General features: G+C 38.1%; 1 protein-coding gene across 1 annotated transcript; it reads right to left on the minus strand.

The window, feature by feature from the left end:
* Nucleotides 1-8,949: 8,949 nt before the first annotated feature.
* LOC141264300 (uncharacterized) lies at nt 8,950-12,652 on the minus strand. Its single transcript, XM_073676586.1, has 2 exons — nt 11,902-12,652; nt 8,950-9,233 (listed from the first exon to the last, which is right to left on the minus strand). Exon 1 carries the CDS (start codon nt 12,648-12,650, stop codon nt 11,904-11,906), a length of 747 nt encoding a protein of 248 aa, XP_073532687.1. The 5' UTR covers nt 12,651-12,652; the 3' UTR covers nt 8,950-9,233; nt 11,902-11,903.
* Between the last annotated feature and the right edge of the window lie 548 nt (nt 12,653-13,200).

Below are 13,200 nucleotides of genomic sequence, written 5' to 3' on the forward strand. Positions count from 1 at the left end.
AGGTAACTATTTTGAACAGCAAACTGGTGTCAATAGCTTCACAGACACACTGAAACAAATTTTTAATGGAGGTCAGAAATTGCAGTATTTTCTGAAAACGTATATGTGATCCGTGTGATGGAGAAAACACAGCTTTAAATATCTGGCCTGTAGGTAACTATTTTGAACAGCAAACTGGTGTTAATAGCTTCACTGACACACTGAAATAAATTTTTAATGGAGGCCAGAAATGGCAGCATTTTCTGAAAATGTATATGTGATCTGTGTGACGGAGAAAACACAGTTGTAAATACCTGGCCTGTAGGTAACTATTTTGAACAGCAAACTGGTGTCATTAGCTTTACTGACACACTGAAACAAATTTTTAATGTAGGCCAGAAATGGCAGTAATTTCTGAAAATGTATATGTGATCCGTGTGACGGACAGACCACAGTTTTAAGTACCTGGCCTGTAATTAACTATTTTGAACAGCAAACTGGTGTCAATTGCTTCACTGATACACTGAAAAATTTTTTAATGGAGGCCAGAAATGGCAATATTTTCTGAAAACGTATATGTGATCCGTGTGACGGAGAAAACACAGTTTTAAATACCTGGCCTGTAGGTAACTATTTTGAACAGCAAACTGGTGTCAATAGCTTCACTGTCACACTGAAACAAATTTTTAATGGAGGTCAGAAATGGCAGTATTTTCTGAAAATGTATATGTGATCCGTGTGATGGAGAAAACACAGCTTTAAATAGCTGGCTTGTAGGTAACTATTTTGAACAGCAAACTAGTGTCAATAGGTTCAATGACACACTGAAACAAATTTTTAATGGAGGCCAGAAATGGCAGTATTTTCTGAAAATATATATGTGAGCCGTGTGACCGAGAAAACACAGTTTTAAATACCTGGCCGGTAGGTAACTATTTTGAACAGCAAACTGGTGTCACTAGCTTCACTAACACACTGAAACAAATTTTTAATGGAGGCCAGAAATGGCAGTGTTTTCTGAAAACGTGTATGTGATCCGTGTGAAGGAGAAAACACAGTTTTAAACAGATAGCCTGTAGGTAACTATTTTGAACAGCAAACTGGTGTGAATAGCTTCACTGACACAGTGAAAATTTTTTTTAATGGAGCCCAGAAATGACAGTATTTTCTGAAAAAGTATATGTGATCCGTGTGACGGAGAAAACACAGTTTTAAATCCCTGGCCTGTAGGTAACTATTTTGAACAGCAAACTGGTGTGAATAGATTCACTGACACACTAAAACAAATTTTTAATGGAGGCCAGAAATGGCAGTATTTTCTGAAAATATATATGTGAGCCGTGTGACCGAGAAAACACAGTTTTAAATACCTGGCCTGTAGGTAACTATTTTGAACAGCAAACTGGTGTCACTAGCTTCACTAACACACTGAAACAAATTTTTAATGGAGGCCAGAAATGGCAGTGTTTTCTGAAAACGTGTATGTGATCCGTGTGAAGGAGAAAACACAGTTTTAAACAGCTGGCCTGTAGGTAACTATTTTAAACAGCAAACTGGTGTGAATAGCTTCACTGACACACAGAAACAAACTTTTAATGGAGGTCAGAAATGGCAGTATTTTCTGAAAACGTTCAGTACAGACGAAAAGTTTGGACACACCTTCTCATTTAAAGATTTTTCTGTATTTTCATGACTATGAAAATTGTACATTCACACTGAAGGCATCAAAACTATGAATTAACATATGTGGAATTATATACTTAACAAAAAAGTGTGAAACAACTGAAAATATGTCTTATATTCTAGGTTCTTCAAAGTAGCCACCTTTTGCTTTGATGACTGCTTTGCACACTCTTGGCATTCTCTTGATGAGGTTCAAGAGGTAGTCACCGGAAATGGTCTTGCAACAATCTTGAAGGAGTTCCCAGAGATGCTTAGCACTTGTTGGCCCTTTTGCCTTCGCTCTGCGGTCCAGCTCACCCCAAACCATCTCGATTGGGTTGAGGTTTGGTGACTGTGAAGACCAGGTCATCTGGCATAGCACCCCATCACTCTCGTTCTTGGTCAAATAGCCCTTACACAGCCTGGAGTTGTGTTTGGGGTCATTGTCCTGTTGAAAAATAAATGATGGTCCAACTAAACGCAAACCGGATGGAATAGCATGCCGCTGCAAGATGCTGTGGTAGCCATGCTGTTTCAGTATGCCTTCAATTTTGAATTAATCCCCAACAGTGTCACCAGCAAAGCGCCCCCACACCATCACACCTCCTCCTCTATGCTTCACGGTGGGAACCAGGCATGTAGAGTCCATCCGTTCACCTTTTCTGCGTCGCACAAAGACTCGGTGGTTGGAACCAAAGATCTCAAATTTGGACTCATTAGACCAAAGCACAGATTTCCACTGGTCTAATTCCTTGTGTTCTTTAGCCCAAACAAGTCTCTTCTGCTTGTTGCCTGTCCTTAGCAGTGGTTTCCTAGCAGCTATTTTACCATGAAGGCCTGCTGCACAAAGTCTCCTCTTAACAGTTGTTGAAGAGATGTGTCTGCTGCTAGAACTCTGTGTGGCATTGACTTGGTCTCTAATCTGAGCTGCTGTTAACCTGCGATTTCTGAGGCTGGTGACTCGGATAAACTTATCCTCAGAAGCAGAGGTGACTCTTGGTCTTCCTTACCTGGGGTGGTCCTCATGTGAGCCAGTTTCTTTGTAGCGCTTGATGGTTTTTGCAACTGCACTTGGGGACACTTTCAAAGTTTTACCCATTTTTCTGACTGACTGACCTTCATTTCTTAAAGTAATGATGGCCACTCGTTTTTCTTTACTTATCTGCTTTTTTCTTGCCATAAAACAAATTCTAACAGTCTATTCAGTAGGACTATCAGCTGTGTATCCACCAGACTTCTGCACAACACAACTGATGGTCCCAATCCCATTTATAAGGCAAGCAATCCCACTTATTAAACCTGACAGGGCACACCTGTGAAGTGAAAACCATTTCTGGTGACTGCCTCTTGAAGCTCATCAAGAGAATGCCAAGAGTGTGCAAAGCAGTCATCAAAGCAAAAGGTGGCTACTTTGAAGAACCTAGAATATAAGACATATTTTCAGTTGTTTCACACTTTTTTGTTAAGTATATAATTCCACATGTGTTAATTCATAGTTTTGATGCCTTCAGTGTGAATGTACAATTTTCAGAGTCATGAAAATACAGAAAAATCTTTAAATGAGAAGGTGTGTCCAAACTTTTGCTCTGTACTGTATATGTGATCCGTGAAAACACAGTTTTAAATAGCTGGCCTGTAAGTAACTATTTTGAGCAGCAAACTGGTGTGAATAGCTTCACTGAAACACTGAAATAAATTTTTAATGGAGGTCAGAAATGGCAGTATTTTCTGAAAACGTATATGTGATCCGCGTGATGGAGAAAACACAGTTTTAAATACTTGGCCTGTAGGTAACTATTTTAAACAGCAAACTGGTGTCAATAGCTTCACTAACACACTGAAACAAAATTTCAATGGAGGCCAGAAATGGCAGTATTTTCAGCGCAATTATATGTGATCCGTGTGACGGACTAACCAATTTTAAATAGCTGGATTTTTATCGCTGTAATATGGAAAGGACCTGGCTGTACTCTGCAGTGCCAACAAGCAAATGGGGCAGAAAAACGGTGTTATCTGGATTGCTTTTTAAGCAAATAATGAGGATTAAGATCCCAAAAAAATAATTCCTGGCCCCTGAGACCTTGGCCTATGTCTAGAAATATCTATCAGCAGCAGCAGACAAAACTGGAATGGAGCCTTTTGTGCTATATGCACTGCAGTCTGCTATATACCCTGCCTGCGTATGTACACTGCCTGCCTGATATCTCTGCAGATGGATTAGTCCTCAGAAGGACTGTTACTTGAGATGGATATGTGTCTTTAATATAGCCTGGTATACCTACACTAACTAGAAACAAGCAAATCTCTCCATAGCTCAGCAGCACCTCTCCCTACACTGTCTGATTCCGGAGTGACTGTGACGAGTACGGCGGCGTTAGGTCTGATATAGACCTGATGACGCTGTGCAGCCAGCCAATCACTGTAATGCGACAGCTAACATGGCTGCGGCATTACAGTGCATGGCAGGCAATCCCTGCATGTTCACTGGCTCTGTAAAGAGTGCCAAACATGCAGGGAGGGGACACGAGCTCCCGCCGAGCAACCCCGGAAATACTCGGCGAGCGCCGAGCATCTCGAGCAGTGAGATGCTCGTACGAGCACCGAGCAGTAGCGAGCATGCACGCTCATCACTAGTCATCCTATATGTTGCTGCCGTTCTTTATGAAAGTATAATGATAACCCTCTATGCACATGCACAATAATATATATTGTGTGACTTATTTTTTGCGTTTTTGAGCTGTATTTATGTAGTTAAGTCATTAGACCTCCATACCTGGGAACAACTTCTCTTTCTGATTAAGCACATGAACTTTAATTATATCATTGTTGGATTCTGTACTAACGGGGAATATCTTGCACTGACCATTCATTTTCTATTTTCCTGTGCTATTCGCAAGGGTGTCTTTTGACCGATGGAATGTTTTTGCATCGGGCTGATATATATTTTTTGTCTCTCACACAAGAGTCATCTGTTTTTAATCTTTGATATGTGTTACATTTCTGTGATTTTGCAAATAAAAATATATTGTTGTTGACACTTTTCAGTGATCACTTTATTTACTCAGCCCCCTTGTTGTAGTGTTTCCACTGAGTGGCACCTTTTGATTTAGACCCATGCTGGCTCTGGTTAATTACTGTATTCTTATACAAGTACTTACATACAAGCTGTTTTAATAATTTGTTCCAGGCTCCATCTTCTTTCCTTGTTAAAAGATAGGGACAAAACTTGCTGTTCCCCAATCTTTTGGGACTTCTCTTGTTCTCCAGAAACTTTCAAAGATGCTGGCTAAGGGTTCTGCAATTTCGTCTGCTATCTCTTTTACTACCCTAGAATGTAATTCATCTGGACCAGGAGATTTAAATTAATTTAAATTAGCTAAGTGTTCCCCCACTATCTCTCTGTTTATAGATAGTGTGGATTCTTTTATTCCTTCGATAGCACCGTTAAGATCAAGAGGTGTTACATTTGCTTTCTTAGAGAACAAAGATGAAAAATTTAAAAGTTTGGCCTTCTCAACATCATTTGACCACTTCACCCTTTTCATCTTGTAAAAATCATATAGCGTCTTTGACTTTTCTTTGCATTAATTCCTTTGAAGTACTTCAAACTTCCTGCTATACTTTTAACCTTCTAAAATCCTTAAAAATTAAATTTGAAAAATGATGACAATGTAAAGTATACATAGAGAGATGTCCATGTATTAACTATTTTCAGTGGTATGACCATCTCTCATAAGAGAATAAAAATTCTAAGTTTGAATAGTGCAAATTTTTCTAAATTTTCACCATATTTCGAATATTTTCATAAATAAAAGCAAACCTTTTTTACCTAGATTTACCACTATAATGAAGTATTAACTGTCAGAATCACTAGGGTTAAAAGAAGAATTCCAAATTTATTACCACATAAAGTGACACATGTCAGATTTGAAAAATGGGGCTCTTTCAGGAAGGTTAAAACTGGCTTTGGCAGAAAAAAGCAAACAGATGTAAGCTAAAAACCCTAAAGAAAGTAGCATACAAGATAATGAAGATAGAAATGCATAGTGTAAAAAAGGCTAGTCTTTTTTTTCGTTACACATCAATCGGCTGACATTATTACTAATATAAAAATTCAAGGGAACTTAAAAAGTTTATACTTTTTTTCATCACTTTAAACAGAGTTGCTTTATTAAACAGCAACCGCACTTTCAAGTGACTTTTCAGAATAAACTGTCCTGTTAGTGTGTAAGGGTCACATGGGTCGGGGTGTCATGACCCTAAGCATCAGTGGGATAGGTTCCTCTGATTGTATTTAATTTCTGTGATGTTAACCCCTTCAGATGTTTCCCACTCAGACACCATACCCAGAGACGACTCAGGAACACCACATATCAAGCGGATTCAGTCCATTTTAAGAAAATAAAATTAACTTTACTGGTGGAACTGATAAAACTTATATATAATAGGTAGATGCCTCAAAGCTTATTATTCACATCTTCTCTATTACACAGAGGTTCCAGCTTAATGGTCACATGTGGCAGTATATCACTTGTTAGTAATAACAGTTCAGTAATATAACATACAGTACAGACCAAAAGTTTGGACACACCTTCTCATTTAAAGATTTTTCTGTATTTTCATGACTATGAAAATTGTACATTCACACTGAAAGCATCAAAACTATGAATTAACACATGTGGAATTATATAGTTAACAAAAAAGTGTGAAACAACTGAAAATATGTCTTATATTCTAGGTTCTTCAAAGTAGCCACCTTTTGCTTTGATGAGTGCTTTGCACACTCTTGGCATTCTCTTGATGAGCTTCAAGAGGTAGTCACCGGAAATGGTTTTCACTTCACAAGTGTGCCCTGTCAGGTTTAATAAGTGGGATTTCTTGCCTTATAAATGGGGTTGGGACCATCAGTTGTGTTGTGCAGAAGTCTGGTGGATACACAGCTGATAGTCCTACTGAATAGACTGTTAGAATTTGTATTATGGCAAGAAAATAGCAGCTAAGTAAAGAAAAACGAGTGGCCATCATTACTTTAAGAAATGAAGGTCAGTCAGTGCAAAAACTCGGGAAAACTTTGAAAGTGTCTCCAAGTGCAGTTGCAAAAACCATCAAGCGCTACAAAGAAACTGGCTCAAATGAGGACCGCCCCAGAAAAGGAAGACCAAGAGTCACCTCTGCTTCTGAGGAAAAGTTTATCCGAGTCACCAGCCTCAGAAATCGCAGGTTAACAGCAGCTCAGATTAGAGACCAGCTCAATGCCACACAGAGTTCTAGCAGCAGACACATCTCTACAACGACTGTTAAGAGGAGACTTTGTGCAGCAGGCCTTCATGGTAAAATAGCTGCTAGGAAACCACTGCTAAGGACAGGCAACAAGCTGAAGAGGCTTGTTTGGGCTAAAGAACACAAGGAATGGACATTAGACCAGTGGAAATCTGTGCTTTGGTCTGATGAGTCCAAATTTGAGATCTTTGGTTTCAACCACCATGTCTTTGTGCGACGCAGAAAAGGTGAACGGATCGACTCTACATGCCTGGTTCCCACCGTGAAGCATGGAGGAGGAGGTGTGATGGTGTGGGGGTGCTTTGCTGGTGACACTGTTGGGGATTTATTCAAAATTGAAGGCATACTGAACCAGCATGGCTACCACAGCATCTTGCAGCGGCATGCTATTCCATTCGGTTTGCGTTTAATTGAACCATCACTTATTTTTTAACAGGACAATGACCCGAAACACACCTCCAGGCTGTGTAAGGGCTATTTAACCAAGAAGGAGAGAGATGGGGTGCTACGCCAGATGACCTGGCCTCCACAGTCACCAGACCTGAACCTGGACCGCAGAGTGAAGGCAAAAGGGCCAACAAGTGCTAAGCATCTCTGGGAACTCCTTCAAGATTGTTGGAAGACCATTTCCAGTGACTACCTCTTGAAACTCATCAAGAGAATGCCAAGAGTGTGCAAAGCAGTCATCAAAGCAATAGGTGGTTTCTTTGAAGAACCTAGAATATAAGACATATTTTCAGTTGTTTCACACTTTTTTGTTAACTATATAATTCCACATGTGTTAATTCATAGTTTTGATGCCTTCAGTGTGAATGTACAATTTTCATAGTCATGAAAATACAGAAAAATCTTTAAATGAGAAGGTGTGTCCAAACTTTTGGTCTGTACTGTATATGACTTGCAAAAGCAATCTTTACTAACTGATCTTCACTGACCACAGCCTACTTCTGTGCGGTAATTAGAAAAAAATGGATGTATAGATCCATTAATTGTGTTATAAGGAGTTACCCCCAAAACTCAATATCTATTAATGTATCTCCTTTTTTGATATCAAAAATATATTATATAAAATAATCATATTCATTCGTATTTAATCAGTACTTTTATTAAATCACAGCAAACAGAAAAGTGATAGTATCTTTAAAAATTCTTCATTATGCCCATAAAAACATTTAAAACCCTTCCGGGCAATGTGGTATATATATATAGCCTAAGACATATAAATAGCCATAAGTCTCAATGGTTATACACATAAGAATATAGAAGGTTACACATTAGATGTCTTGAATCAAAGCAATAATTAATTAGAAATATAGAGGGTCACAGGTCAAGTGTCCCAAATCAGAACAGTAATTAGATCATCATATCACATATAGATTCATTTTAAACAAAGAAATCCTTCAAAGTTTTTTTTAAAAATTCAGTTGCATACATCATAATATTCTATACACTGTTTAGTCAACAAATATATACCATGGTAGAGATCAGTTAATTATATTTGATAGAACATTGTCTGATCAACCATATAGATTGCCACACTGTCCTGCATCCCAATGCAGTGCTATATTAAGCATTTATATACCATAGCAAATAGTTAGCATATCATATTCAGGTGTATAGTAGACATATTATATTCAGATAGAACATTATATTACCAACCATGTGCCATGTTAAAGGCTACCACATTATCCAGCACCCCAACGCGCGTGTCGCGTATATTGCTTCCTCAGGGGGTATTAAGACATAGTGCAGGCTAATCATTAAATAGCCCCTCATCTTAGTGGGCAGAAGGGTCTGGCAAATCACCAGTACCACACAATAATGTTGCCTAATAAGGCTTGATTAGTACCAATCCCTGTCCATATCACCGGTGTGTGTTATAGCGCGCTCCTGTCGCCCACACCGCGTTACCCACAGCGGTCGGCGTCCCGGAAGTTCCACCGCGCATGCGCGCGTATTGAAGCCTCCGATTGGACGCCGAGCGCTGGGGGTGAGGCCAGTATGACGCGGCGGGGGCGCGCTCCACCATGGATATTCTGACTCCATTTTATAGATGGGCAAAATTTGCCCTTAGCTCTTCATATCATACGTTCAAGCCTGACATTATATTGTATTCACAAAGAAGATGTACAATATTTGTTATAGTCATATTAAATGTAATACATCTTATACATATATTGAGTCTTTTTTTCTTTTTCATATCTTTTGCTTTATTTCCTCTTTTCTTATTGTTCTTCTTTGTTTTATGCATTTATCTTCTATGTGAGATCAGATTTTTCTCCGTATTCAATTGATACGTATCATGTCACGCTCTAATTTGGAACAGATAGATTTTAAGAATAGGTATAAGGTTATCAATATATTTACATTGTCACACATTATTGCTCCAATCATGTTATTAGCCCATTATATCCATCATTTGAAGTAAACAATACTTAGCCTGCAGTATATAATCATATGAATACCACATAGGTCAATACATCAATATAATCCGTATTTTGCAATGTTTCGATGTAGTCCGTATTTTACAATATTTATACTATATTTATATTTCACCTACATGTATAAAACATATTTATATCCCATATATATATCAGCAATCCTCTTTTTCAATCTTAATTGCAACAATGTCATAAGTCACAAAAATGAAACAAAGCTTGTCAAATCATTCAACCCTTTGGGCTTAACCGTGTTCAGAATAGTTATCCATTTAATCTCCCTTTGTTCAAGCATTTTCTTAAGGTTTCCTCCTCTCGCTCCCAGATTGATTTTATCAATACCCCTGAAGCGTAATAGTTTCCAGTTCCCATTATGACATTCCTTAAAATGCTTTGGTATATTCTTTAAAAAGGCAATTTCCTCAGGTTTGTCACATTTCTTTGCATTTTTTATATCTTTGATGTGTTCCAAGATCCTTACTCTGAATTCTCTAGACGTTAGTCCTATATAGATTAGATCACATGGGCAAATTGCCCAGTAGATTATTCCTGTAGATCGACAGTTAATAAATTCAGAGATTTTGAATGTCTTCTTTTTTGTAGAGTCAAAAAATTCCTTTGTTCTATCTATCTGGGGGCAAGCCCCACATGATCCGCAAGAAAAACATCCTTGTCTATAGGTAGTATTGGTAGTGAATATATTTTGCGGCTAAGGGGGGATATAATGACTTCTCACCAAAATATCTGTCAGTGTTTTTGATCGTTTTGGAGTTATAGAAGGTTTTTTTGAAATAAATTGATTTAAAGTAGGGTCGGAGAGAAGAATGGGCCAATATTTATTGATAATCCCATACATTTCCCTCCATTGACCATGATAAGGGGTAATAAATCTCACACTTTGATCTTGTTTTTTAGTTTTGGGTTTTAAAAGTTCACTTCTACTGGTCATTTTTGCTCTTTGGTATCCACTCAGGATGACATCATTTCTGTAACTGCGGGCGTCGAATCTCTTCATCAACTCTGTTGCTTGTTTTTCAAACAAAGCATCAGTTGAACAGATGCGTCGAGCTCTGAGGAACTGACCGGTCGGTATAGATCTAATAACCTGGGGAGGATGAGACGATTTGGCATTAAGAATAGCATTCACAGCAGTGTTTTTCCTATAAATATCTGTGGATAGCATGCCATTTTCCTCCCTTTTAATTTTCAAATCTAGAAAGTCAATTTCCTCAGAGCTCGAGGCATATGTCAACTTGATGTTATATATATTGGTATTTAAATCCTGGAGAAATTTTTCCAAGATTATATTCTCACCTTGCCATATGATGAAAAGATCATCGATGAATCTTACCCACATCTGGACTGCACCATTTTCTGCTGCTGGGAAAATAATGTTATGTTCCCAGTATCCAAGAAAGAGGCACGCATATGCGGGCGCACAAGACGCCCCCATTGCAGTGCCCCTCTCCTGTAGATACATTCGATCTTTAAATAAGAAAAAGTTGTGTTTTAACACAAAATCAAGTAAATGCAAAATTAATGCAATCAAATTGGAGTCCAGATGTGTGAATTTAAGAAAGAATTCTACTGCTTTTAATCCATCCTCATGCCTAATTGAGGTGTAAAGAGACTCGATGTCCGCAGTCACCATGATGACATCCTGATCAAAGGAGACATCCTGTAATCTTATCAGAAGATCTGTGGAATCCCTAATATAGGATGGTAGATTTTGCATAAGTGGTTTTAGGTAGTAATCCAGGAATTTACATATTGGTTCACAAAGACTATTGTTGCCCGAGACAATAGGTCTACCTGGGGGGTCAGCAATGTCTTTGTGAATTTTAGGTAGAAAATATAGGGTAGGTATTACTGGATTTGAAACAACAAGACCATCATATATTGACTTAGGGATGATATTTTTTTGTAACGCTGCATCCAAGATTGTCATCAATTCTTTACTAAAGGGTATTATTGGATTTTTTTCCAATTTCCTATAACATAATTTATTGTTCAACTGTCTATTGGCCTCCTTTTCATATTTTATGGTCGGCCAAATAACAATATTTCCTCCCTTGTCCGCTCTTTTTATTACTATATCCGTCATATTTCTTAATTCATAGAGTGCAGTTCTCTGACCCAAGCTTAGATTGTCATGTGTACGTTTATTCGGAAGATGTCTTAGCTCTTCAGTGACTAATTTTGTGAACATCTCAATCACTGGACAGGCGGACAAGGGAGGGCACATTGTTGATTTTTTCTTAATAAATGGTGGGGATTTGGGATCATCCCCTATGCCTCCATTTTGCTCATCAAGAAGTGATTCAAGTATTTGTACTGCTTCTCTTTCTTCGGTCGACGCCTCCCTAAGGAAGGCGTCTTCCGATTTGGAGAAGTGTTTTTTAAGAAGCAATTTACGACTAAATAGGTTTATATCTTTAATTGCTGTGAATTGATCATAGTTTGAGACAGGGGAAAAAGTCAACCCCTTACTCAAAACTTCGATCTGTTCATTTGTTAGTGTTCTATTCGATAGGTTAATTACCTTTAGTTCGTCTTTTTCGGTTGTTCCCTCCACGGCGCTCCTGTCTTTTTTTTGGCGCTGGTAAAATTTCTGGTTTCCATTCGCCTTCCTTTTCCTGGACCTGGATCGTCCTCTGTGGCTGAACGTTTGACTAAAAAACGAACCGCAGAGTTACTTTCATTAGAGGAAATAGAGTCATTCCTGGATACTGATCGTCCTCGAAAGTTCTTATGGCTTTGATGCCATTTAAACACTTTGTTCTTTTGGTAATCTGTTATGTCACGTTGATATTTCTTCATTTTGAGATTTTTAATATCTGTCTCCCATTTAGCATATTCGTTACTTAATTCCTTCTCAAATGTTTCTAAGGCTTCCTTTGAGGATTTAGATCTCAATTCTTTTTGAGCATCCTCTATTTCAATTTCAAGATTTTCTATTAGTTTCTTATCCAAACCAATTAGGAGCTCCATCATGGTACGGGAGCATAGTTTACATGCATCTTCCCATCTTTTTATAAATATATCATCTTCCACTGAAAATGATGGATATACCTGAACACGTAAGCCTCTAGGTGTAATATCTTTGCTCAAGTATTGTTCAAGTGTGGCTTTATTCCACCAAGTTTTTGTTCGTTTGTAGAGTAGTTTCTTTAGATTTATTTCCAATTCATGACATTGTTGCATAGGAGGATTCGATCCCATGTGGCATTCATTACCAAACATTTCCACCAGCTGTGTAGCCCAATTTGCATCGCGACTGCGAAAGTCCATATTGGATCCTAAATCCACACAAAACACAAAGGTAATTAGAAAAAAATGGATGTATAGATCCATTAATTGTGTTATAAGGAGTTACCCCCAAAACTCAATATCTATTAATGTATCTCCTTTTTTGATATCAAAAATATATTATATAAAATAATCATATTCATTCGTATTTAATCAGTACTTTTATTAAATCACAGCAAACAGAAAAGTGATAGTATCTTTAAAAATTCTTCATTATGCCCATAAAAACATTTAAAACCCTTCCGGGCAATGTGGTATATATATATATAGCCTAAGACATATAAATAGCCATAAGTCTCAATGGTTATACACATAAGAATATAGAAGGTTACACATTAGATGTCTTGAATCAAAGCAATAATTAATTAGAAATATAGAGGGTCACAGGTCAAGTGTCCCAAATCAGAACAGTAATTAGATCATCATATCATATCATATCACGCTCGGCGTCCAATCGGAGGCTTCAATACGCGCGCATGCGCGGTGGAACTTCCGGGACGCCGACCGCTGTGGGTAACGCGGTGTGGGCGAC

Source organism: Phyllobates terribilis, unplaced genomic scaffold (genome assembly GCF_046119375.1).
Source record: "Phyllobates terribilis strain yellow unplaced genomic scaffold, ASM4611937v1 Scaffold_4__5_contigs__length_816908805, whole genome shotgun sequence".
NCBI lineage: Eukaryota > Metazoa > Chordata > Amphibia > Anura > Dendrobatidae > Phyllobates > Phyllobates terribilis.

Bases quoted from the DNA above. Each gene is read 5' to 3' on its own strand.
- LOC141264300 (XM_073676586.1), bottom strand. From the start codon at position 12,650: ATGGACTTTCGCAGTCGCGATGCAAATTGGGCTACACAGCTGGTGGAA.